Source organism: Pelodiscus sinensis, chromosome 22 (genome assembly GCF_052426305.1).
Source record: "Pelodiscus sinensis isolate ZL-2025 chromosome 22, ASM5242630v1, whole genome shotgun sequence".
Lineage (NCBI taxonomy): Eukaryota > Metazoa > Chordata > Testudines > Trionychidae > Pelodiscus > Pelodiscus sinensis.
In genome coordinates this window covers 12,942,999-12,968,103 of record NC_143073.1, presented here as the reverse complement: position 1 = coordinate 12,968,103, position 25,105 = coordinate 12,942,999, and the positions used below count along the sequence as shown (strand labels likewise).

At 54.6% G+C, this 25,105-nt stretch overlaps 1 protein-coding gene and 1 long non-coding RNA gene across 5 annotated transcripts in view; both read left to right on the top strand.

Moving 5' to 3' along the window:
- Positions 1–11,874: 11,874 nt before the first annotated feature.
- The window catches only part of CADM3 (cell adhesion molecule 3), a 127,180-nt gene continuing 113,949 nt past the window's right edge, over positions 11,875–25,105 (top strand). For 3 of the 4 annotated variants that reach the window (XM_075907118.2, XM_089772690.1, XM_075907116.2), the window contains exon 1: positions 11,875–12,030. In XM_075907118.2, coding sequence (XP_075763233.1) covers positions 11,955–12,030 — 76 coding nt within the window. In that variant the 5' untranslated portion in view covers positions 11,875–11,954. The remainder of the gene's footprint in view (positions 12,031–25,105) is intronic. The other variant, XM_089772689.1, reaches the window with a different exon arrangement.
- LOC149521813 (uncharacterized) lies at positions 12,100–15,281 on the top strand. Its single transcript, XR_016347725.1, has 2 exons — positions 12,100–14,324; positions 14,383–15,281. It is a non-coding gene; the product is annotated as an uncharacterized LOC149521813 (long non-coding RNA).

The following is a 25,105-nucleotide window of genomic DNA, read 5'->3' as shown; positions in this document are numbered from 1 at the left end:
ATTAAGGGCTGTGTAGCCACTTAATTCGAACTAGTGGGAGGCTAGCCCTCCCCAGCTTGCCCTGGTGGCCACTCTGGGCACAACCAGGGAAACTCTTCTGCCACCCTCCTGGCCCCAGAGCCCTTAAAGGGGCACAGGCTGGCTACAGTGCTCGTGCCAGTTGCAAGCCTGCCAGCACCCAGCCAGCAGACCCTGCACCTGGCACGGCATGAGCCAGCCACCCGCTGCCACACAGCCCTCCGCCTCTTCCCAGGACCAGGCTGGTGGCTCCCAGGAGCCTGCCCGGGAACACAAGAGGTGGGTGCCTGCCTGGTCTAGTGCAGAGATCGTGGACCTCATTGAGGTTTGGGGGGAGGCCTCCAACGTCCACGATCTCCGCACTAGCCACAGGAATGCAGCCATCTACAGCTGCATGGCTGACAGCCTGGCTACCAGAGGCCACATGCGGACCTGGGAGCAGGTCCGCTGCAAAATTAAGGACCTGTGGCAGGCCTACTCCAGGGCCTCCCAGCCAGGGGCTGACCCGAAGGCATGCCCTCACTTCAAGGCCCTAGACCACATCCTGGGAGCTCACTCAGTGCATGCCTCCTGGGTGGTGATCGACCCTGGGGCAGAGGCGCCTGTCCTGGACATGGAGGAGGAGGACACCGAAAGCCAGGAGCCTGCAGGGAGCCTGCCCAGGACCCAGGACCCAGGACCCAGGACCCCTGAAGCATCCCACAGAGCACATCGGCTGTGTCGTCTGAGGCCGGGGAGGGCTCCACATGTGAGTGCCATCATGCTCCCCTTCTGTGTATGGGGAAAGTGGGGGGAGAGGGAGCCCAGGGACCATGCACCTGGGCCTTGCCCACCATGGAGCAGCAGCTGGGTGTCATGCAGGGGCCCTGTCCTGTTTCCCACACGCCGACCTCGCCTTGCAGAGCGGGGCTGGGATTCACCCACCGTGTCCCCAGGGAGAACTGACCACTACTCTTGTTTCACCGCAGCCGCAGCACCTGGGACTGCAGGGTGCACCACCCTGCCTGCAACAGCCACCCGCACCAGGGCCAGCAGGTGCACCTGCAACTTGGAGGACTACCACCAGTGGCACCTGCGGCTACTAGAGCACCAGATCCGGATCCAGGAGCACTGGGTTCGGGAGGACCTGCGGCTGCGGCTGCAGCTGCGGCTGCGGCTGCGGCTGCGGCTGCTGCAGCGGGGTTTGGAGGTGCTGGAGGAGCAGGGCCGTGCCCTCAGAGGGCACCTCCAGACCCTGGTGGACAGGTTCCTGCCTCCTCCAGCTCCAGCCCCTGCAGCCGCCCCAGATCTCACTCCTCCTCCCTCCCCTGCTCCCCCTCCCGCTTCCTCCGCACTCCCCATCCCTCCTGCCCCACCCTCCACACCCATTCCCCCCCGACGCCCCCACACCCACAGTGCTGCGAGATGGGAAAGCCAGAAGGACCCCCAACCCTGAGCTTTCCCTTCCTCCTCTTCCACCTCCTTCCAGCTCCCTCCTCCCAGGTTTCCCCCTCCCCTCTCCCACCCTCACTCCTCCCTCCCCCACCCCAGTTATGTAAAATAAAAAGAGATTTTTGTTGTCAAAACAGGTGTCTTTATTTGACATTAGGAAGGGGGATTAGGGAGGGGAAAGGGGAAGAAGGGGAGGCTGGAAGAAGGCCCCAGTGGGGCATGCAGGGAGAGTTCAGTCCTCCTTCTCCACCTGGAAGCTCTCCCGCAGGGATTCCCGGATCCGGACAGTCCCCCGCTGGGCCTCCCGGACAGCGGCAGTGCGGGGCTGCATGTACTGGCCAGCCATGCGCTCAGCCTCAGCCATCCAGGCTGGCAGGAAAGCCTCCCCCTTCCTCTCATAAATGCTGCCACCATGGGAGGGATATTGTGCTCGCCGAGGTCGAGGCGGGTGAGGAGGCACCTAAATCGTGCTTTCAGGCATCCGAAGGCCCCCTCAACCACGATACGGGCCTTGGTGAGCCTGGCATTGAAGGCCTGGTGGGAGGGGTTGAGGTGCCCCGTGTACGGCTTCATCAGCCAGGGCTGTAGGGGGTAGGCTGCATCCCCCACCAGGCACACAGGCATGTCCACGTCCCTGACCCTGATGTGGTGGTCGGGGAAGAAGATCCCAGCATGCAGCCTCTGGCACATGAAGGAGTTCTGGAACACCCTGGCATCGTGAGCCTTTCTGGACCAGCCCACATTAATGTCCGTGAACTGGCCCTGGTGGTCATACACGGCCTGCAGGATCACGGAGAAGTACCCCTTCCTGTTGATATACTGGGAGGCCTAGTGTTCTGGGGCACGGATGGGGATGTGCGTCCCGTTGATGGCCCCCCCCCCCCCCCGCAGTTGGGGAAGCCGAGGGCACCGAACCCCTGGAATCCGGGTTGGCGAGGCGGACCACCCTGCAGAGCAGCACCCGGTTGATGGCCTTGACCACCTGCAGAGGGACACAGCAAACCGCAAATCACTGGGGTGCCCGGGTGGCTGAGAGTGTTTGTTCCCTGGCACTGCCCCGTGCCCCACTCCCAGAAGCAACCCCCGCAGGCAGCGTGTAGTATGGCTGGGACAGACCGAACCCTCAGTGCGGGGCACTTTCGCCTCCTCCCCCCTCCCTCCCCTGGGGCAGCCCATCCCCTCCTTGCAGCCCCCTTTCCCCCCGGCCCAGTGACCGGTGGGTGCCATACCTGCATGAGCACTGCTCCGATGGTGGATCTCCCCACACCGAACTGGTTCCTGATGGTTCAGTAGCTGTCTGGCATGGAGAGCTTCCACAGAGCGATGGCCACACGCTTTTGGAGGGGGATAGTGGGCCTCATCCGAGTGTCCCGTCGCCATGGAGCAGGAAGGTGTCCTTCTTCATCCTGAAGTTCTGGGACCACTTGTTGGTCTCCCCAGCACTCCAGGATGATGCGGTCCCACCAGTCGCTGCTGGTGTCCAGACGCCAGATGTGGCACGGCACGCTGGCGTCCGGGCACTACTGCCGCTCCTCCATGACCCCTGGGGAGAGGCAGGGGGCTGATGTGCACCAGGTGGTGCAAGGCAGCCTCCACCCATTGCTGGCAGGCTTGCAGCAGCAAGTCCAAAAACTGGAGCAGCATGCCCAGGGTGAGCTCTGGCTCCATGCTGCTAACTGCGGCGGTGTCCCCAATGGGAAGCACTGACACAGACAGGTGCAGAGAAAAACGCTTTGTTGTCCCTCTGTGAGGTAGGCAAGCAAGCGGAAAAGCTGAGAACTGGCTGTCCAGGGGGGTCCCTTTAAGCATGAGCCTCAGATAGCCTCAGACAGCAGCCACACAAAGCAACTACTGACCCGATGCCCTGCCGGAACCAGTTTCAGCTGCCCTTAAATGTGACCCAGCATCCAATCATTGTGGATGCGCTAGTTCAAATTAGCAAAACGCTAATTCGAATTAGTTTTTAAGTCTAGATGCACTAATTCGAATTAGCTTAGTTCGAATTAACTAATTCGAATTAGCTTAGTTCAAATTAGTGCTGTAGACATACCCAGAGATAGGACACTGATGAGATGGCCCTGAAGTCTGGCAAAGCCTTATGTTCGTAAAGTGATGGAGACACACACATGCAAAGCTAGTGTAAGCAGAAGAATTAGACTCACAATTTTATTTCCTGCATTCTCGGGCTCACCAGTGCAGGGACAAATGGGGCTTTGCCCAGTGGCCCAGGCAATTTAGAAGGACCTGGGGGCCCCCCACTGCCAGTAGCACAACAGGGCTATGGCAGGCTTCCTGTCCACCTTCACTCTGCACCACTCCCAGAAGCAGCTAGCATGTCCCTGTGATCTCTGGTGGGAGGGTGTCCCCAAGCACTGACTCCACAGCTCCCATTGGGCAAGAGCTGTGGCCAATGGGAACCATGGGGGAAGTACTTGAAGGCATAGGTGTGCAGAGACTCCCCAACCCCCCTCTCCCCAGAACTGGCCCCCTGACCTTCTCCTGCACCCCAACTCCATGCCACAGCCAGAGCATGTGAATGGAGTGGCACCCAAACTCCCTCCCACAGCCTGCACCTTGCACTCCCTCCTGCACTCAACTCCTTCCCACAACCCCAGCCTGCTCCCCCTCTCACACCCAAACTCCCTCCTGCACTCCAACTCCCTCCCATAACCCCAGCCTGTTCCCCCTCCCACACCCAAACTCCCTTTGGGTATGTCTACACTACCACCCTAGTTCGAAGTAGGGTGGTAATGTAGGCAACCGGAGTTGCAAATGAAGCCCGGGATTTGAATTTCCCAGGCTTCATTTGCATAAAGCCGGGCGCCGCCATTTTTAAATGTCCGCTAGTGCGGACTCCGTGCCGTGCGGCTACACCGTTACTCCTCTGGTTGCCTACATTACCACCCTAGTTCGAACTAGGGTGGTAGTGTAGACATACCCCCTCAGAGTCTGCTCCCCAACACTCCCTCCTTCACCCCAACCCCACACCCCAGATAAAATGAATGAGGATGGGGAAGAATGAGTTAGGGAGGGAAAGGGGGATGGAATGAATGGGGTGGAACCTTGGAAAAGAGGCAGGCCAGGGGTGTGGCCTCAGGAAAGGGGCGGGGCAGGGTTCAGGGCAAAGTTCTTTGGCTTTGCCTGATTAAATTGCTGGCAAGCCTACCGGGTGGGCATCTGAAAACTCTAGCTGTGCTGGAAAAGCGCAGCTGACAACTCACTGAGCACTAGCCTGGTAGACTGCATCCATGCAGGTGCGGTTTGTATGTGCATGGGGGCCCATTCACTATTCTGCCCTGGAATGGCTGTCACCGGGACTGTGCACCCTTAGTCATACAGCAGAGATGAGAGGACCCGATCCTTCACGGCACCACACCTTGGGCAGCCATTCCCACCAGTGGGAAGTCACAGTCTGGCCAGAATCTCTTGCCCAAGGGGGAGAGCTGTGCAGAGTGCTGGGCCTAGAGTGCAGGACAGGGGCCACTCCCCTCCTGGCACAACCTGAGCCTTTGCAGCGGTGTGGGGAAGCAAGGTGGGGCAAGAGCAGAACAAAGCAGCTTCCTATGGTGACTTTGCTCCTGGGTGTCTGGCTTTGCTGAGCTCGGGGAAACCCAGAGGTTGGATCCTTCCTCAGGCGCTGATGTAAAAGTGTGTTTCTGCATCCGTGCCCGTGGTTCGCCTGGGGTAGGGACAGCACGGTTTGTGCGCTGGAGGCTCCAGAGCCATTTATTGTTGTTTGTTATGTTCTTTCCCCAGCAATGGCAGATGCTCGCAGGCTGAATCACAGGGATTTGTTGTGGTGAGGTTTGCCTAAGCACCTGCTGAGTTCTAAAGATCTCTCTCTACCTGCTGCCCCCAGAGGCAACCCGCCTCTTTCAGGCTGAGTCAGCGCCTGAAAGCCAGGGCTCCCACGTGACTGCAGGGGGTGCTGCATCCACAGGTATGCCTGCACCGTTGCCAGGGGAAGTGGCCTGTGGGAGAGCCTTTTCGTGGTGTGAAAGCATCCCTGCGAGGGGAGGCGGAGGGGAAGCACTCACAGTGGGCGGGGACATGGAGTTAAGTACTTTCCCAGTGGTCTGGCCTGGCTGAGGGTGGGCTGAGCTGAGCTGGGGCCAAATGCTCCAAAATGTAGCCAATAACCCAAAGAAAAATCCTTTGTGTGGAGTCCCTCACATAAAGCCAGGTTTCCCACCCCACTCGCAGAGACACAACACCCAGCCCACCACAGAGAGATCCCACGTCCAGGAACCCACTGCGAGAAAAACACCCCTGTGCTAAGACCCCACCTCCCTAGGAGAGAGCAGAAAATGGGGGGGGGGGGATTTCTGGGGGCTACAGCCCCCCCCCCAAAAAATTTTTCCCTTAGGGTATGTCTATACTACAAAGTTAATTCGAACTAATGGACGTTAGTTCAAATTAACTTTGATAGGCGCTACACTAGCACTCCGCTACTTCGAACTTCATTCGAACTTGCGGAGCACTTAGTTCGAACTAAGTAAACCTCATTCTACGAGGACTAAGCCTAGTTCGAACTTACTAGCTCGAATTAAGGGGTGTGTAGCCCCTTAATTCAAACTAGTGGGAGGCTAGCCCTCCCCAGCTTTCCCTGGTGGCCACTCTGGCCAACACCAGGGAAACTCGTCTGCCCCCCTCCCGGCCCCGGCCCCCTTAAAGGGGCACGGGCTGGCTACGATGCCTGTGCCAGGTGCAAGCCTGCCAGCACCCAGCTAGCAGACCCTGCACCAGGCACGGCTCGAGCCAGCCACCCGATGCCCCCCAGCCCTCCCCCTCTTCCCGGGACCAGGCTGGCGGCTCCCGGGAGCTTGCCCGGGACCGCAAGAGGTGGGCACCCGCCTGGTCTAGTGCAGACATCGTGGACCTCGTCCACGACCTCCACACTAGGCACAGGAAAGTGGCCGTCTAGGGCAGGAGAGCTGCCAGCCTGGCCACCCAGGAGCAGGTGTGCATGAAAATCAAGGTGGTCCACTGAGACCCCCGACCCTGAGCTTACAATGGCCGTCCTGGGCCAGACCAAAGGTCCATCTAGCCCAGTAGCCTGTCTGCCGACAGCGGCCAACACTAGGGACCCTGGAGGGGATGGACTGAAGACAGGGACCAAGCCATTTGTCTCGTGCCATCCCTCTCCAGCCTTCCACAAACTTTGGGCAGGGACACCACTCCTACCCCCTGGCTAATACCACTCCATGGACCCAACCTCCATGACTTGAGCTCACTTCTCTTTAAACTCTGTTATAGTTGTAGCCTTCCCAGCCTCCTGCAGCAAGGAGTTCCACAGGTTGACTCTTTGCTTTGTGAAGAAGAACTTTCTGTTACTAGTTTGAAGCCTGCTACCCATTACTTTCCTTTGGTGTCCTCTAGTCCTTCTATTATGGGAACTTATGAAGAACTTTTCTTGATGCACCCTCTCCACCCCACTCATGCTTTTATAGACCTCTATCCTATCCCCCCTCAGTCTCCTCTTTTCTAAGCTGAAAAGTCCCAGTCTCTTTAGCCTCTCTTCATATGGGACCTCTTCCAAACCTCTGATCATTTTAGTTGCCCTCCCCTCTCCCACCCTCTCTCTTCCCCTCTCCCACCTCCTTTTCCCAGTGTCCCCGAGTTTTGTTCAATAAAGAGAGATTCTATTTTTGACCACACGTTTTCTTTATTTTGTACATCAGGAAGGGGGGCTAGGGAAGGGTAAGTGGAAGGAGGTGAGGGAGGAATGGGGTACGAGCCCCCGATGGGGAGGACTGGGCTGGCTCTGCGGGCTTCTGGGGGTGGAAGTTCTCCTGCAGCCCCCGAATTGCCCCCTCTCCCCAGATGGCAGCCTGCGGCAAGTGCAGCCGGGCTGATGGCCAAGTCCTGTGATATGCCGAGTGTGGGCATTCAGGGCACTCCAAGCCAGGACTGCTTTGCTGTTCCTCATCAAGTTAGACAAGTGAGCGGGGAACCCCTGAGACTGTCTGTCCGGGGTGGGGGTCGGGTCCCTTTAAGCACAGCCCTCGGCTAGCCTGAGGCAGCAGCTCCATGCTCTAAGTCCTCATCTGATGCCCTGCCGGCACTGCTTCCAGCCATCCTTAACCCCGGTTCAGGGTCCACTTAATGTGGACGTGCTAGTTCGAATTAGCAAAATGCTAATTCAAACTAGTTTTTTAGTCTGGATGCGTTAGTTCGGATTAGCTTAGTTCGAATTAACTAATTCGAACTAAGTTAGTTCGAATTAGCGCTGTAGTGTAGACATACCCTTAGTCACTCCTCCCCATGCAAAGGTCTACAAGGAAGTAAAAGTGTCAGGGTATGGCATTGACACCCTTGCTTCTGCGGTGCTGGCTGGTGGCCATGCTGCCCTCGGAGCTGGGTGCCCAGCCAGCAGCTGCCTCTCTCCAGACACCCAGCAGCAGCAGCAGCAGCAGCAGCAGCAGAGAAGTAAGGGTAGCATACTAAGCACGGGGGAGGACTGGAGGCATGGAAATAACACAAATGGGGGGAGGAACATGCAGAGAGGAGCATGCATACAGGGGAGGGGTTCACAGACAGGCAAGGGGAGATCATAGAAGGGGAATGGGAGCATCAATGGGGGAGGGAGAGCATTCCTAGTGGCAGAGTCTTACAAATAGGGGGAGCATGCACAGGGCAGAGGGAATCACTGACAGGGGAAAGGGGCACGGTTAGGAGAGTGGGGGGCATGGATGAGGGGCAGAGAGTCCCAGAGGGAGCATGGGTGACATAGGAGTCCCAAATGGGCAGGCACTGTGTCAGTATGGGACTGGCACATGGCAGAGCAGTAATGCACAAAGCACTGCACACTGTGGGGGTGGCACAGAGATTGGGGGGCACCGCCAAGTTGGAAGCTCAGGGAATGCCACTGCTGCAGGGCAGGCATGGACTGGCAGACACGACAGAGGGCCCAGTCCTGCCAGTGTGGTTGTCCAAGGGCTGCTAGCAGCAGGCTTGCCACGCACTAAGCCAAGCTGTGCCATGGGGGCAGTGTAAGGTTTGTGGGGCCAACCTCGAGCTGCAGGTCCAGAGGCCAGGGCAGCTCTGGGAGCCCTTTCCATGGAGCTGCAGCGAGGGGACAGAACCTTCATGATCCTCCAGGGCTGTGCGTGTGGATAGCAGAGCCTCGCTGCTCTCATATGTGTGCCCACAAGGGCTGTAACACAGCCCCCACCCTCCTGCACTGTTCTGTCTACCCACCTCCACTCCCACAGCTGCTGGGAGAGAGACTCCTCTTCCTGTAAACTTGGTGTATTAATATAGATGGCAAATAGCGGCTGGGACCCAAAGTGTTATAATGATTCAGTCACTGTCCAATATTAAAAGCCTCGGAGGGGTAGCCCTGTTAGTCTGTAACTTTAAAAACAACGCGTAGTTCTGTGGCATTTTCGAGACTAACAAAAATATATATAGAATGATGAGCGTTCGGGGGCAAAACCCATTTCCTCAGACTCAAATTCATCTGAAGAAGTGGGTTTTGCCCACAAAAGCTCATACCACATGTATAATTGTTGTTGGTCTCTAAGGTGCCACAGGACTATTTGTTGTCCAATATTATACACTGTTAAATGAAGTTTAGCGTTTCATATCAAGAGCCTGTGTAACCCCATTGCAAGCAGACCATTAAGCATCCTTTTAACCTTTCATTAAAGATTCAGAAAAGGAAAAACAGTAAACACCTTTGCAATGTAAAGTATTAAGTCGGACCTTTCTTGTAACAGCATCCCTTGTTCCCTACCCTTTCAGCTGGAGAGAGCTATCAGAAGGAAAAACTTCTTTATTTGACAGTTGCTTAGAAGATGTTATTAAAGATGTGGCACAGAGAAGAAATTAGCTGAAAGGGATTGGAGATGAGTAAAAAGTCAGATCCCATTTCCTAGAAGACAAACCAAACCAAACAAACAAAAGGGGAAGAGAAAAAACCAGCAACGAGAAAATTGCATCAATGTGGCATGAGAATTTTCCCAGTGTAGATAGTGCCCCATAACTGCTTCTTCCTCGTGCAAAAATGGATGAGATTGTGAATGCCAAGGGGATCAGACAGCTTCTGTCTCTCGTGCTGACTCTCATTTGCAATCTCACAGCTCAAAAAATACAGGCCCAAAACATGGTGTTATTAGCCACTCCAAGACCTGGCAAACTGGTACCGTCAGCAACCCATTTAGAGCATTGATTTTAGCTGCCTCTTGCAGGTAACAGGCTTACTGCAGTATTGTGAAATATATAGGCCTCCCCAGCTAAGCCAGACTCTCATTAGACAGAAGAAAAAAGGAGAGAGATGGGAAAGAAAATAAATAAAGAGGGGAAGGAAAAGAAGATACTGCGGAAGAGCAGGGGGAGGGGAGACAAAGTTTCCCATTCTAAATGGTATTTGAGACTCAGAGCTGATAGAGATGGTGATATTATCTGGCTTGTCTGGTCAGGGCATCTCTCAGGATGACGAAGGCCTGGGGTCAAAAGAGATGGTGGGGGTGGCTGCCATGATGATAAAACTCACTGCAAAGGCTGTTGGCAAACAGCTACTGCTTCTGCTGATTTCCTCCCAAAAGTCCTTTTGTTTTTAACAGCCCCCAAAGGGAGCACTGCTTGGAACAGTCCAGCTTATCCTTATTTTGTCCACCCACATGCCTCACACTAGTTTTGGTCCATTGATTATTTACCAGGCACAATCTTAACACAGTCTTGAAGTGGTGGCTGTAGGTCTTTTTGCTTGAACTAATCCAGTCCTTATGTCTCGTGATTGCACCTTTTCCATCCACATTTATGATGCTAGGTTATTAGGACTCTTTAGGAACTTATAGACACTTTTTACAATTTTATCTTAATTGTGAACTCTACTGTATTATTTTAACAGACCTCACCTCCCATCCCCTTTATGAGACACACCCAGTTACCCCAGGTCCTTTAGCCTAGGTATGAGACATGCCCTCCTCTCTCCCACATACAGACCCCACCATACATCTCCATCTTGAAGGCTTCTCCATGATGTGCTGACCAACAGACACATCTTTCCCACTGGACACAACCTTCAAATTGTGGAGACACAAGCCCCAGAGATCCACAGACACCCATCCCATGGGCAACCTGATCAACAGAGACATCCAATGTACTGGAGACATCCACTACTCACAGAAACATAGATGCATAGAGAATCCTGCTTCCTGTATACCCCAACTCAATGACACTCAGAATCCCTCCACATCCCACTGATCAGAGACATGCCACTTGCTGGAGACCTCACCATACACTACCAATACAGCCTACCCTGCAGACATCCCTCCTCACCAATACAGGGATTCAGCCTGTGGCCCCCCCAGAGACTTCTCCTCACCAATAATGGATACAGCTGCCCCCCAGACACCTCTCTACATCAATACACAGATAAAGCTGCCCCCCAGACACCCCTCCACACGAATACATGGATACCACCTGCCCCTCAGATACCCCTCCTCACCAATACAGGGATACAGCCTGTGCCCCCCCCCCCGAAACTTCTCCTCACCAATAATGGATACAGCTGCCCCCCAGACACCCCTCCACACCAATACATGGATACCATCTGCCCCCCAGAGACCCCTCCTCACCAATACAGGGATACAGCCTGTGCCCCCCCCCCCCGAAACTTCTCCTCACCAATAATGGATACAGCTGCCCCCCAGACACCCCTCCACACCAATACATGGATACCATCTGCCCCCAGAGACCCCTCCTCACCAATACACGGATACAGCCGCCCCCCCGAGATCCCTCCTCAGCAGACATCACTGACACGCCCAATGGGAAAAAGGATTCTATCGCTTCTCTTTCCCACCTTGACCTGACGACCCCCCCTGCCCCGCCCCGCCCTGCCCTCCTCGGGGCCCTGGAGCCCGGGCTGGGCAGGGAGCGGGCGCCGAGGCACCGCTGAACGTGTTCTGGAAGCGGGCGTGGCTTGTTTGGGTTTGGGGCTGGCAGCTGCCTGCCGCGATACAAAGCGCCGGGGAGACGCAGCCTCCCTGGTCCGTGGGCTGGGCGTGTGGGGGGAGCAGCGCAGCGAGGTGCCAGCGCCCCGCCCGCGCCCCAGGGCTGCATTGCACCGTCCGCGCCCGGCGCTGCGGGTTCGGAACCCGGCCCGGCCCGGCTCGCGGACCCCCCGCGCTCACTCCAGCCCCCGCCCCCGCCGGTAGCAAGCAGCAGCAGCGCGCTCCGCGGGGACCGGAGCATGCGGACCACACCAAGTCTCCAGCAGGGGGGGGCCGTGAGGGCGGCCAGGGAGCCGCGCGAGGCTGTTTCAAGCGGGCGGAGCGGGGGGGAAGCGTTCGGAAGGATGCTCCTCTCCCCCCGCGCTGGCAGCCCAAATGGTCCGTTCCGCGTGCTCTATTTAATCCCCTGCTGCAGCCGCGGCGCTGGCTTCAGTCAATAGCAGCGGCCGCCGCTGTCGCGCGTGGCCGTGGGTGGGTGGGTGCGGGGCCGGACGCTCGCTCGCTTCCCGCGGGGCTGAGCCTTGGAGCATCCCAGGAGCCACCATGCTGCCGCCGGCGCTGACCCTGCTGCTGCTCCTCGGCTGCCTGGCGGCGGGCAGCGGGACCCTCTCGCAGGACGGTGAGTGGGGGGCCGCGGGGTGTCAGCCTGGCGGGGGGGGTAATTGCGGGGGGGGGGGGCGGTGCAGATGCTTCTCCTTACAAACGCCGCTTCGCGGGGGCCTCTGGCAGCGCCCGCAGCCCAGGGAGCGCACCACGGACAGCGCCGCAGCCCCAGCCTGGGGGCGAGGGGCCGGCAGCCGCTGTCTCCTGCCTGGCAGCTGGGGCGGAGCGTCTCCCCCGCCCGCTCCCCTGCTCTGGCCCGATTCGGCCTCGGGCCCGCTGGGGGCAGGGCCGGGGGGCGCGGCGCCCCCAGGGCGCAGCCAGGTGCGGGCGAGGGTTCGCGGATGTGCGGCGCTGGCTGCGCGGGAGCTGGGAGCCCGGGCACGGCGGGGAGGGGTCGCTGGGCGCTGGTTGGCGGTGCCGTTATGTAGGTCAGCCCGGCTCCCCGGGCAGCAGGTGCCCCCCGCCTGCCCAGCCCTCTCCGCTCCCCGGCGCGCCGTGTCGGGCTTGGCTCGAGGACCTGTCCGCGCGCTGCAGCCTGGCCCGGCTCCCAGCCCGACCAGGAAAGGCGGGGCCCGGGGACCGGACTAGCCAAGCCATCGCCCAAGGCACAGCCGCGGTTCGGCGGGTCCAGCCAGAGGCTCTGCAGCCTGCGACGCAGCTGGGCGCGGTGAGCAAGGGAGGGGCAAGACCCCTTCGTGAGGCATGAAGCTGGGGGACTGGCCGCGCCGCGGGGCAGGAGGTGCCACTCCAGGTCTCCCCCCGAGTCCTTCCAGCGGGGCCCTCCAGCCTGAGGCAGCTGGTAGCAAGGTCAGCCCATTCCCAGCCTCCCCCTTTGCACCTTTTCAGCAAGCAGGTATGGATGCCCCCTCCCACCTTCTCCTTGGAATGTGCCCTCCCCCCTCTACCCCTGCTGCTGCTAGGATCAGGAGTCTCTTCATGGCTCCCACTGGGTGACCATGTGTGTGGGGGGAGTGCAGAGTAGGAAGCCAAGAGCCCTGGTCACTGCACCCCAGATTGGCTGTGTCACTATCTCATTGGGCCTGTGCTCTTCCCTCTGTGGGCAGCCAAGTGCCAAAGGTGACCGCAGTCCTGCCTGGACTGTGGCATGCTGCATTTCAAGGCAGGGCTTCCAGCCCTAGAGTTCGGGCTGAGATTGGCTTTTAGTTCCAGGAGCACTTTGGAGAGATGAATTTAACATTAGCAGCTTGCTGCCTGTCTTCCCTTCTCCGCCTATTTACCTTCCTAGCCAGCTTTCCATTTGTGTCTCTGTTAGTCCATCTGCCTCTCCCATCAAGCTAGAACATACAGTGCTGCAATTAGCTGGCTTTAAAGTGCTCCGAAGATAGCAGAAGGCTGCAGCAGGGTTTGGAGGAGACAGACCAATTCCACCGCTCCTTCTAGATAAACCTGTTCGTATTTGTATGTCTTACTGTCAAAGTATCTCTACAATCCCCCTGGCACTCTATACAGATTGTTTATTATGCAGGAAGCAGAGAGCTGTTCTGTAGCCCCATAACCCTTGAGACAAAGGGTGTTTACCCATTATGTGGAACAACAATGGGCAGAGTGATGCATGCCAAAACAACCTTTAATGAAGTACCACAAAGTGAAGAGACTTTTGATACAGATTTGTAAAGGCAACGTGCTGCGTTTCTTAACTGTCTGGCTGCAAAATGAAATGCTGCCTCAGCCTCAGTCACCAGGCGTGGGATTTGTGGCCTGAAATGACCATGAGATCATTGGTGTCATGTCAGTGATGCGCTCTCTTTATATTGGTCTGTAAAGCAGTATACACAAACTCCTCCGAAGCAGGAAGTAACTCCAAGATGGGAGGTAGGGGGACCAGCAATGCTAAGACCAGGGTTTCATAGATACCTCCTATGTAACAAAGGCTGGAGGTTTCTCCCAGTAATTCCTGCATCTAGGCCAGCACTGTGGTGGAATTAGAGCAATGGGTGAATTAGAGGTGTGAAGTAAAGATCATTTTGTGTATCTGTATGCTAATGAGAACCATTCATTCCCCCTCCCCCATCTATGCATTTAGAAATGCTGTGTTCAGTGCAGGGAAGCTTCTCAGACTAGTTCTGCAGCTGTGGCCATGCATTTCACCCTGTTAGGTCTGGAATGAGCTTTTCCCTGGGGTGCCTGGCAGGTGCTAGTGGGTGGTGGGCCATGGGACTGCTCTCCTTGCACTTCCTCATTGCCTGATTTCATGGCCTGGTGCGGTGTGTAAAACTGAAAATATTCACTGGGGTAAAATCGCCTTGGGCCGCAGGCTGGCACAATGAAGAATTCTGACAAGAACTGGAGGTGCTTGGAGCTTCTGACAAGAACTGGAGGTGCTTGGAGCTTCTGACAAGAACTGGAGGTGCTTGGAGCCCAAAGTGGGAGCTGCTTTGCCTGTTGAGCTATGGGAGAAGCTCTGCTGGCATTTGCAGCAGGAGGAGGAGAGTTTCTATCCTCTTCCGCACCCTCACAGTAGAGGACAAGACTGCTACTGGTGGCAGGGTGTCATGTGACCATACCACACCCATTCCCAAGCCCCAGAGGCAGGCACGCTCCATGCATTCTAAGCGGTGGTGTATTTGGTGATTTATGAGCATGGCGCTGTATGGCTTCTGGCATCGGAGAAGTGCCTAGGTTTGGCTGATGCCATGTCATTCTCAATTGTTAAAAAGGCCATGTTGAGGTCCAATGGGCTTAAATTCTAACAAGGGAGGTGTAGGTTGGCGATTAGGAAAAAATTCCTAGCTGTCAGGGAGGCTAAGCATGGGAATACATTGCCTGGCTAGGTGGTGCAGTCTCTATCACTGGAGATATTTAAGATCAGGTTAGATAAGCATCTGTCAGGGATGATGTAGATGGTGCTGGGCCCGGCCATGAGGGCAGGGGACTGGGCTTGGTGCCCTCTCGAGGTCCCTTCCAGTTCTAGTGTTCTATGATTCTGTTCCAAGGCCAGGAGGGACCATTGTGATCATCTAATCTGACCTCCTGTATGGCCCAAGTCACAAACCTGTCCCCAAACAGTTGTTAGAGCGGGTCTCTTAAAAACAAAAGAAAAACCCTGCTCCCCCCATGGTAAAGTATCCCAGTGGCTAGTCACCCTTGATGTGCTTTAAGCCTGTTTATATTCGGTGAATCAACTGACTGGGTGTGGATGAGCACAGGCAGACTTTTAACTGAGTCCCAAGTACTCGCAGAAATGTGTGTGCTATTGGGTGACCATGATGGGCTGAAGTTCTCTGTGTAGCCCCCAGGCAGAGTACAGCATGAGAAATGACACAGCAAGCTTCCTCCGGGAAGACATGTCCGTGTGTGTGTGTGTTTGTTTGTTTTTCTTCTCTGGCCTTTTGCTGCGATACCGGCTAGGATGCTGCTGGCTGAAAAACATAAAACCAAAAAACTCAGCATGAGCCAATCTGGAGCGCACTCTGCTCCCGCTCTGAATGCAGAGAAGCATTGGCTGAGAAATACTGCCCCCTCCGGAAGACATTCTCTACTGTCATGCTGCCCACCAGTGGGCATGTGGTTTCAGGAAAATGTCCTTTGCCATTGATTGTCTTAAAAAAAAAAAACCCTCATGATCCTTCATCCTCTCAGTGTGTCCTTGGCACTGCTCTCTTGCCAAGAGGGCCCCTTTGGCTGTGTTGCCGAGAAACATGCTACCCCTTCAGAGGGGAAAGTTAAAGTACAAGTATAAAATTCCCCACTTGTCTCCTACCTCAGGGAAGTGGCAACATCATATCCTACAACACCACTGAACGCTGTAGAAGAGACGGGGGTGGGGTAGGGGTGGGGAGGTCTACAGAGGGTTCTGCTGCTGCTCAGGGAGCAAAACTGCTGGGCTCTTGGAAAAGGTCTGTTGGCCATAGTGCCGTTGTGTGTGCTCATTTGGACAGCTGGGCTATGTCTACACTTGCGGCTTCTTGCGCAAGTAATATGCAAATGAGGCTAAGCATGGAATATTGCCGAGCCTGATTTGCATACCTAACGAGCCACCATTTTTTTCAGAAGAGGCTCTTGCACCAGAAGGAGTGTCTACACTGCCCCTTCTTGCACAAGAAAAACCCTCTTGAGCAATGCCGTTCTTCCTGAAAAGTAATAGGTGTAACGGCATTGTGCAGGAGGGTTTTTCTTGTGTAAGAAGGGGCAGTGTAGACGCTCCTTCTTGTGCAAGAGCCTCTTCTGAAAAAAATGGTGGCTTATTAGGTATGCAAATGAGGCGTGGCGATATTCCACGCTTAGCCTCATTTGCATATCACTCGCGCAAGAAGCCACGAGTGTAGACATAGCCCTGGTGTGCATATTTTGGTGTCTTTGGGCAGGACTGGACCCTTTGTGGCATCTTTGGGGTGGGAGTGCATGCTGTGGGGGATTCTGTGCCTATAAGAACTGGTCAGTCGGAGAGAGTTCAGGAGCAAACCTTTTATTTATTTGAAAAAAGTGTTCACTAGCTCAGAAGGAAACCCCTGAACACTAAGGCTCTGGACTCTGGTCTGCTGGGGACCCCATTTTTATAGTACTTGTATATCACCTGTTACTGTAGCATCTCACAGTCTTTAACAACACTGAGTGCAGTTATCTCCCTTGTACAGTTGGGGGGGATTGACTGCCACGGGCATAAGTGACTGGACCAAGGTCTCACAGGCAGTCTGTGGCAGAATGGGGACCTGACAAGAGGTCTGCCAAGTCTTGGACTAGTTCTCTAACCACTGGGCCATCCTTCCTTTCTCAGCACAGTAGAAAATGTTCTCCCCCCATGCCCTTCTTTCTGCACTCTCCTAGCTGTGTGCCCAAAGGTCCATTGATCTAGAGACAGATAGATTAACCAAGTACCTGACCCTAATGTGAATTCCCAGGCTTCCCCTCAGAGTGCTGCATGCTGAGGAGACACACTGTTATGAGAGGAGATTTCCCAGTCTTAGGTGAGGGCCAGGTGTTTCCACCCAGGCTATGTCTAGACTGCAGGCTTCTTTTGAAAGAGGCTCTTTTGAAAGCATCTTTCGAAAGAGCCTCTTTCGAAAGATCGTGTCTAGACTGCAGGCGGATCTTTCGAAAGAGAAATCCGCTTTTTCGAAAGAGAGCACCCAGCGAGTCTGGATGCTCTCTTTCGAAGACGGCCTCTTTACATTGAAGAACACCTTCTTTCGAAAGAGGAACTTTCGAAAGAAGGCATTCTTCCTTGTGAAATGAGGTTTACAGCCATCGAAAGAAAAGCCGCGTTCTTTCGAAATAATTTCGAAAGAACGCAGCTTGAGTCTGGACGCAGGGGAAGTTTTTTCGGGAAAAGGCTACTTTTCCCGAAAAAACCCCTGAGTCTGGACACGGCCCCAGTGAAATGGGTATTAGTGCATCTGGGAGGGAGCTGTGCCACAGATGTATTGAGTGACCTTGGTCTAGTTCAGCAGCCTCTCTGTCTTTTGATTTCTCTGTCTCTGAGACAAAGATAATGATGACCTGTCTCACTGGGAGGTGGAGTTCATTAATGTTAATGTAAACCCCTGAGCCCCACCTAATGAAATCTGTAGCGGCATGCACAGCAACACTCTGACCAGCTGGGCAGATGGGTTTGCCACCATCTGCTGCCTCAGGCCGTAGTCTGTGTGCTTTTGGCCAGCAAGGACTGAATGAACCTCATGCACAGTGACTGTCCTATGCAAATGACCGGGAGATCTTTGCAGTAGCTATTTTTCTTCAGTAGGACATATTTGTACCATAGTGAGATTGTGTGGCAGCTCTCACGGGGAGGGGCTGCTAAGTGTGGTCAAGCCCGGCCTTAGGGCAAGGCAAGCAAGGCGATTGCCTTGTGCCCCGCACCTTCAGGGCCCCACGCTACCAGGTGCCCACCTGCCTGGCCGCTCACTCACTGCTCTGGCTGGTAACTGCCCAGCCATTGCCAATGTGCTGCCTTGGGCCCCGCAAACTTTTTGGCCAGGCCTGAGTGTGGTCCCTCAGCCCCATCATCATTTTTTAGCTCCTCCATGCCAGGCTGCGAGCTATTTGTCCTGGAACAGAGGAAACCATGGCAATTGTGTTAGGTTGCACGTTGTGCCTTTTACAAATACTACTTAGGGTTGGGTAGAGGTGCATCCACATGCATGTGCTAAAGCAACTGCTGACTTCATCTGATGAAGTTGGTTTTACCCATGAAAGCTGATGCCCAAGTAAATCTGTTAGTCTCTAAGGTGCCACAGGACTCCTTGTTGTTTTTACTGACTTCACAGCCATCACAAAGGCTTAGCGTATGCTACAAACCATGTTTTAGTGCCAGCGAATGCCCTTGTCACCGTACGTCGGAAGTTATGGCAACCCTGGTGAATGGATTCCACCACAGGCGTGATAAAGGAGGAGGAAAGCATAGTGCCACCTTTGTGAATCACTTGAAACAAAATTAAAACCACTCTGATAGCTTCAGATTGACTCCCCGAGGGGGAACGGGCTTTTCTGTTGCAGGAGCCCTCGCCAAGAGGCAATGCAGCTGTAGTTGCTTTTTTCATTATTACTCAGAGAAAAACAAGTGCAACAAAACAGGGACGCTGTCTACTAAACGGCAGGCAGAGCAAGCTGCGAACAGGATTGCTGAAATCGACAAGTCAGCTGTCTGGCAAAAGGCATTAGAATCAATGAGACGCACTGGATTGAAAACAATAACAGAGATCAGGATACACAGAGTCTCCCAGCCATGTACTCAGACAGCAAGAGGAAATGCTGGCGCTGCAAAGGCAGGACTGAAACTTTCGTTTCCACTTGGACTATGCTCCGGTTGGGAGTAAGGCACATTCCCGACTCGGAGGGTCGCGTGTGCTGGGGAACGAGGCAGAGGGCACGTCTGCCAAGAGCCGGAGGATGAACCATGACAAGCTGGGGAAATGCAATTGCCGGCACGACTTATGAGTCCCTGCCAGGCCCTTGTGCCTTTCCAATCTCCTTCCCGTCAGGTGTGAGGAGAGATGCTGCTGTCTAGACCCAGAACACATGGAAAGGCAATTCCCTCCTTGTCTCTTGGCCCCAGTGCCCACGGCTGGGCAGCCTGAGTAGGAGAGTTACTCCTCTCACGCTGGCCCAAATGAAATGTCTTGGCCCTCATTCTGGCACTCTCCACTGCGATGAATGCAGATGCTGGCCAGGGCTGCTGCTGCATCTCTGCAATTTCTGCTCATCAGCCACCGTCTCCTCTCTTCTTCAGATTAGGGATGTAAAATCCCATTTAATTAAGCAGTTAAAGATTAAGTTTAACTGGCTAACTGATTAAATGGGGGCAGCCTGGCTGGAGCAGCCTTTGTCCACAGTGGGACCGGCCCAGGTGCAGCATGTATGGGGGCTGCTTCTGGTGCACCTGGACCAGGCTTACCACGGGTGGCGGTCTGCTCCAAGCCCTGCTGATTCACTGTCACTGGTGACCATCACCCAGTCAGAGTGATGCTTACCTGTTAACCAGGTAACCATTCACATCCCTATTTTAGACCACCTCCTTCTCCAAAGCAGTGCTGCTTTTCCCTTCCCCACAGAACCCGCCTCTCTGTCCAGGAAAGTCTCCGTGCAGTGGATCGCACTCACGCCTCCTGCTTAAAGAATTGCACCCATTGCCCCTGGACTCCTCCCTGCCCTCCTTCATACACGGCAGAGAGGAGATAGGAACTGGTTCTCACTATTGTGGCAATTCTCTTGATGGAAGAACTGATCCATCTGAGCAAACTGCAGCAAGGTTTTCTCCAGACGAGGATTGGTTCTGTTTCTGAAGCCTTTTGGTCAGCAGCATTCTGAACCCAGCTGGTCCATTGTTAAATTCTGTGCCTTCATCTGGGAGTCCACAAACCAAGGCTTATCCTTTCAACCTCCCACTTCCCTGGTCCTTCTGTGAACAGAGAACAGCAATACCCGAAATCCGGAGACGCAAACAATTCAATGTTTATCAGGATTAGCTTCCAACAAGCATGAACCTGGTTTCCTTTCCTTTCCTCCTTTGTTTTTTCGCATTTACTTACTGTTCACCCCCAATGTACATAGTAATATTCCCAGCTGTACCTTCACCAATCATTCTACTGAAATTTAGCTACTCAATCCTAACATATTGTAACGTGATTATCTAACCAATTATATCCCACCACCTTAATGGGTTTACCCCCAGGAAAATTAATTATACAGCAGGCAGAAACCATCAAAGAACCAGACAGAGGCAATCCAGATAAACAATAGAGAGATGGGGAGCATCCTAACAAAACAATGGAGAAACGAGGATTTCACAACCCCCTCTATTGATAAGTGGGTCCTCGCAAGACAGAAAGCTCTCAGCCTAAGGTTTCTTTAAATCTTCTAGGCTCGTCCCTTTATCTGGAGGCCATAGATCACATCACCTTTCACAGCCCCAAATTGCCTTATTCCAATGTGTCTGGTTTGGAATGTGCCAGGATGTGACTACCGTTTCCCAGCTTATCGCTGTCTCTGCTGCTTAGCCAAAAGCCTTAGTGCTCAAGAACAACGCCTCAGACAATCATCTACAGACAGACTGTGATTTTTGATTCTTAGGTTTTATATCCCTGTCAGAATGCACCTTAAATTTTTAAAGTATAGGCTGTAACAGGCAGGCCTGAAGCTCTATAGTCTTAACACATGCAAAGGGGCGTAGGGTTGTGCTCAGCAGCAATGTCACTTTTGCGGGGTCCACTCCATGTTTCAGATCCTCCCAATTAAAACCCAGCCTGGCAAGAGGCCAAAGGTATGCATGACCTGCCCTCACCAGGAGGGGCTCTCATCCAGCAGGGCCATCTGTGCTTGGACTAGAGAACCATTTCTCTGCTCCCTTCTGCCCTGAAACAAAAAAACAGGACTATGTAGCACTTTAAAGACTAACAAGATGCTCCTGCTAGGAGGAGGAGCAGGAGAGACTGCTGCTGCTGCTTCCCATTCCCTATCCCTCCCTTGTTTCAAAGAGCTCTGGGCTCTGGCTGCAGTTCCTGTCAATTATTTCATAATATTTTGGGAGTCCCCAGAAGCCCTGGGTAGGACTGGGGTCCCCAGGTTCTTGGTGCTGCACAAACACATAAAGGCTGTGTCTATACTGCACCCCTTTTCTGGAAAAGGGATGCAGATTAGACAAGTCGGAATTGCAAATGCAGTGGGGGATATTTAAATATCCCCCACTGCATTTGCATGAACATGGTTGCCGCTTTTTTCCGGCTCGGGGATTTGCCGGAGAAAAGCGCCAGTCTAGACGGGATCTTTTGGAAAATGAAGCCTTTTCCAAAAGGTCCCTTATTCCTCTTTAAATCAGGAATAAGGGACCTTTCGGAAAAGGCTTTATTTTCTGAAAGAACCCATCTAGACTGGCGCTTTTCTTCGGCAAAGCCCCAAGCCGGAAAAAAGCGGCAGCCATGTTCATGCAAATGCAGCGAGGGATTTAAACATCCCCTGCTGCATTTGCAATTCCGACTTGTCTAATCTGCATCCCTTTTCCGGAAAAGGGGTGCAGTGTAGACACAGCCAAAGAGACACTGGCACTTATTGTCCTAAAGAACACACAGTCTAGTTTGAGGCGACGGGTAACAAGGAAGGGGAACCAGATGTAGAGACCTACGTCCATACTGTGTCTCAGTACTGGATTAGGGATCCTATGTCTAAGGGTAATACAAACAGAGTAGCAAGGCGGGGGGACAGGGTTTGAGGCTGAGGGTAATAGCGATCGGTGCGAATGTGCTCTGACTACTTTAACTAATAGCATAATGTAAAGTGTAGGCTCCATCAGCAACATCTTCCCCCATCACCGGGGGGAGAGGCACTGGGCCCATGTGTATAAAACCTGCCCTGCCCGCTCACTCCTTGTCTGAGAGGGTATGTCTACACTACCCCCCTAGTTCGAACTAGGTGGGTAATGTAGTCATTCAGAGTTGCAAATGAAGCCCGGGATTTGAATTTCCCGGGATTCATTTGCATGATGCCGGCCGGCGCCATTTTTAAATGCCAGCTAGTTCGGACCCCGTGCCGTGTGGCTACACGCGGCACGGACTAGCTAGTTCGGATTAGGCTTCCTATTCCGAATTAGCTGTACACCTCGTTCCACGTGTAGCCACGCGGCACGGGGTCCGAACTAGCCGGCATTTAAAAATGGCGCCGGCCGGCATCATGCAAATGAAACCGGGGAAATTCAAATCCCGGGCTTCATTTGCAACTCCGAATGACTACATTACCCCCCTAGTTCGAACTAGGGGGGTAGTGTAGACATACCCAGAGGGTGGCTAGTGTGCACCGGGCACCTGGTTTTCGTGATACACAGGCTATGCTGAGTGCAGTGGCTTGTGGGATCTGCAGAAGTGTGGTGGTGGCCTCGGTCATTGCACGCATGGGGGCATCCTCTATGGCAGCGGCACGGCGGCCTTTGCTGTGGCGTGGTGGCATCCTCAGGGGCTGCCTTATTCTATCACTGCCCTGTCTTGCGCTGGGAGTGTGAAACAGGCAGGCAGAGCTGCTTGGGGCAAGCCCGCAACCTCCCTGCCTTCATTCTGTGAGCTGCTCGCTGCAAAGCGTCGCATCCGGGCCTTAAGAGCCCTCTTGGCTGGGATTTCTGAAATGTTACGCAAATGTAATGGGGTGAGAGCCGCATTAAGCCCCGCAGTGCCCGTCCCCCTATGGCTGCGGGGCCCTGCACGGCCAGGTGCAGCCTGCCCAGGCAGCCCCGGGCTGCGCGCCAGTGGAGGTGGCCTGGCAGAGCATGTGCCGTGCGCCCGCTTGCGCGCCCTGGGGGCAGGCTTGCACATACGCCTTGTACCTGGAGGTGGGCCCACGCATCCCAGGGCACCAAAATGGCTTGGGCTGGCCCTGGCTGCTCATGGGCCTGCTGTGTGGCAGAAGCAGAGGTCAAAGGGGGTATGTCTACACTACAAAGTTAGTTCGAACTAACGGACGTTAGTTCGAACTAACTTTAATAGGTGCTACACTAGCGCTCCGCTAGTTCGAATTTGAATCGAACTAGCGGAGCGCTTAGTTCGAACTAGGTAAACCTCATTTTACGAGGACTAACGCCTAGTTCGAACTAGCTAGTTCGAACTAAGGGCTGTGTAGCCCTTTAGTTCGAACTAGTGGGAGGCTAGCCCTCCCCAGGTTTCCCTGGTGGCCACTCTGGCCAACACCAGGGAAACTCTATGCCCCCCTCCCGGCCCCGGACCCCTTAAAGGGGCACGGGCTGGCTACGGTGCCCGTGCCAGGTGCAAGCCTGCCAGCACCCAGCCAGCAGACCCTGCACCTGGCACGGCACAGAGCCACCCACCCGATGCCCCCCAGCCCACCCCCTCTTGCCGGGACCAGGCTGGCGGCTCCCGGGAGCTTGCCCTGGACCGCAAGAGGCGGGCACCTTCCTGGGCTAGTGCGGACATCGTGGACCTCGTCCACGATCTCCGCACTAGGCACAGGAAAGTGGCCGTCTAGGGCAGGAGAGCTGCCAGCCTGGCCACCCAGGACCAGGTGTGCATGAAAATCAAGGGGGTCCACTGAGACCCCCGACACTGAGCCCTGAGCTTACAATGGCCGTACTGGGTCAGACCAAAGGTCCATCTAGCCCAGTAGCCTGTCTGCCGACAGAGGCCAACCCTAGGGACCCTGGAGGGGATGGACCGAAGACAATGACCAAGCCATTTGTCTCGTGCAATCCCTCTCCAGCCTTCCACAAACTTTGGGCAGGGACACCACTCCTACCCTCTGGCTAATAGGACTCCATGGACCCAACCTCCATCACTTTATCTCACTTCCCTTTAAACTCTGTTCTAGTTGTAGCCTTCACAGCCTCCTGCAGCAAGGAGTTCCACAGGTTAACTATTTGCTTTGTCAAGAACAACAACTTTCTCTTACTAGTTTCAAGCCTGCTACCCATTCCTTTCCTTTGGTGTCCTCTAGTCCTTCTTTATGGGAACTCAGGAAGAACTTTTCTGAATGCACCCTCTCCACCCAACCCCTGCTTTTAGAGACCTCTATCCTGTCCCCCCTCCGTCTCCTCTTTTCTAAGCTGAACAGTCCCAGTCTCTGTAGCCTCTCTTCATCTGGGACCTGTTCCCAACCCCTGATCATGTTAGTTGCCCTCCCCTCTCCCAGCCTTTCTCTTCCCCTCTCCCACCTCCTTTTCCCAGTCTCCCCCAGTTTTTTTTCAATAAAGACAGAGTCAATGTTGGAAGAAACGTTATCTTTATTTTGTACATCAATAAGAAGGGGGGCTAGGGAAGGGTAAGTGGAAGGAGGTGAGGGAGGAATGGGGTACGAGCCCCCGATGGGGAGGACTGGGCTGGCTCTGCGGGCTTCTGGGGGTGGAAGCTCTCCTGCAGCCCCCCAATTGCCCCCTCTCCCCAGATGGCAGCCTGCGGCAAGTGCAGCAGGGCTGATGGCCGAGTGGTGTGATGTGCCCAGTGTGGGCACTCAGGGCACTCCAAGCCAGAACTTCTTTGCAAGCGGAGCACCCCTTAGAACTGTGTGTCCGGGGTGGGGGTCGGGACCCTTTAAGCGCAGCCCTCAGCTAGCCTGAGACAGCATCTCCATGCTCTAAGTCCTCCTTTTATGCCCTGCCGGCACTGCTTCCGGCCATCCTTAAGCCCTGTTCAGAGTCCACTCAATGTGGACTTGCTAGTTCGAACTAGCAAAACGCTAGTTCGAACTAGTTTTTAGTTCTAGACGCGTTAGTTCGAACTAGCTTAGTTCGAATTAACTAATTCGAACTAAGTTAGTTCGAACTAACTTTGTAGTGTAGACATACCCAGGGAGAGGCTGGTCAGTAATTCTCACTAGGGAGTGGAGTGGCCTTTGGCGGCTGCCCACCCACGTATCAACACCTCCCCCCCATCCTCCTCTTGTTCCTATCTTTGTATCTGCTTTCAGCTGGGATGGATCCTTCCCCAGCCAACGCCCGCCCGTGCACTCTGCTAATGAGATTGCTTTCCAAATCAGTTAATTAAAGGGTTGCCAAGCCTCCGGTGGATGCTGTTAATTCCATTTAACCCTGGCTTAGCCATTAACTCAGTAGTTTTCAAACTAAGGGTCACGTCCCAGCACTGGGTCATGGAATGTCAGGCACTGGGTCACCTGTCTGTAGGAGGATCAGGTGACCAGCAGGGTGT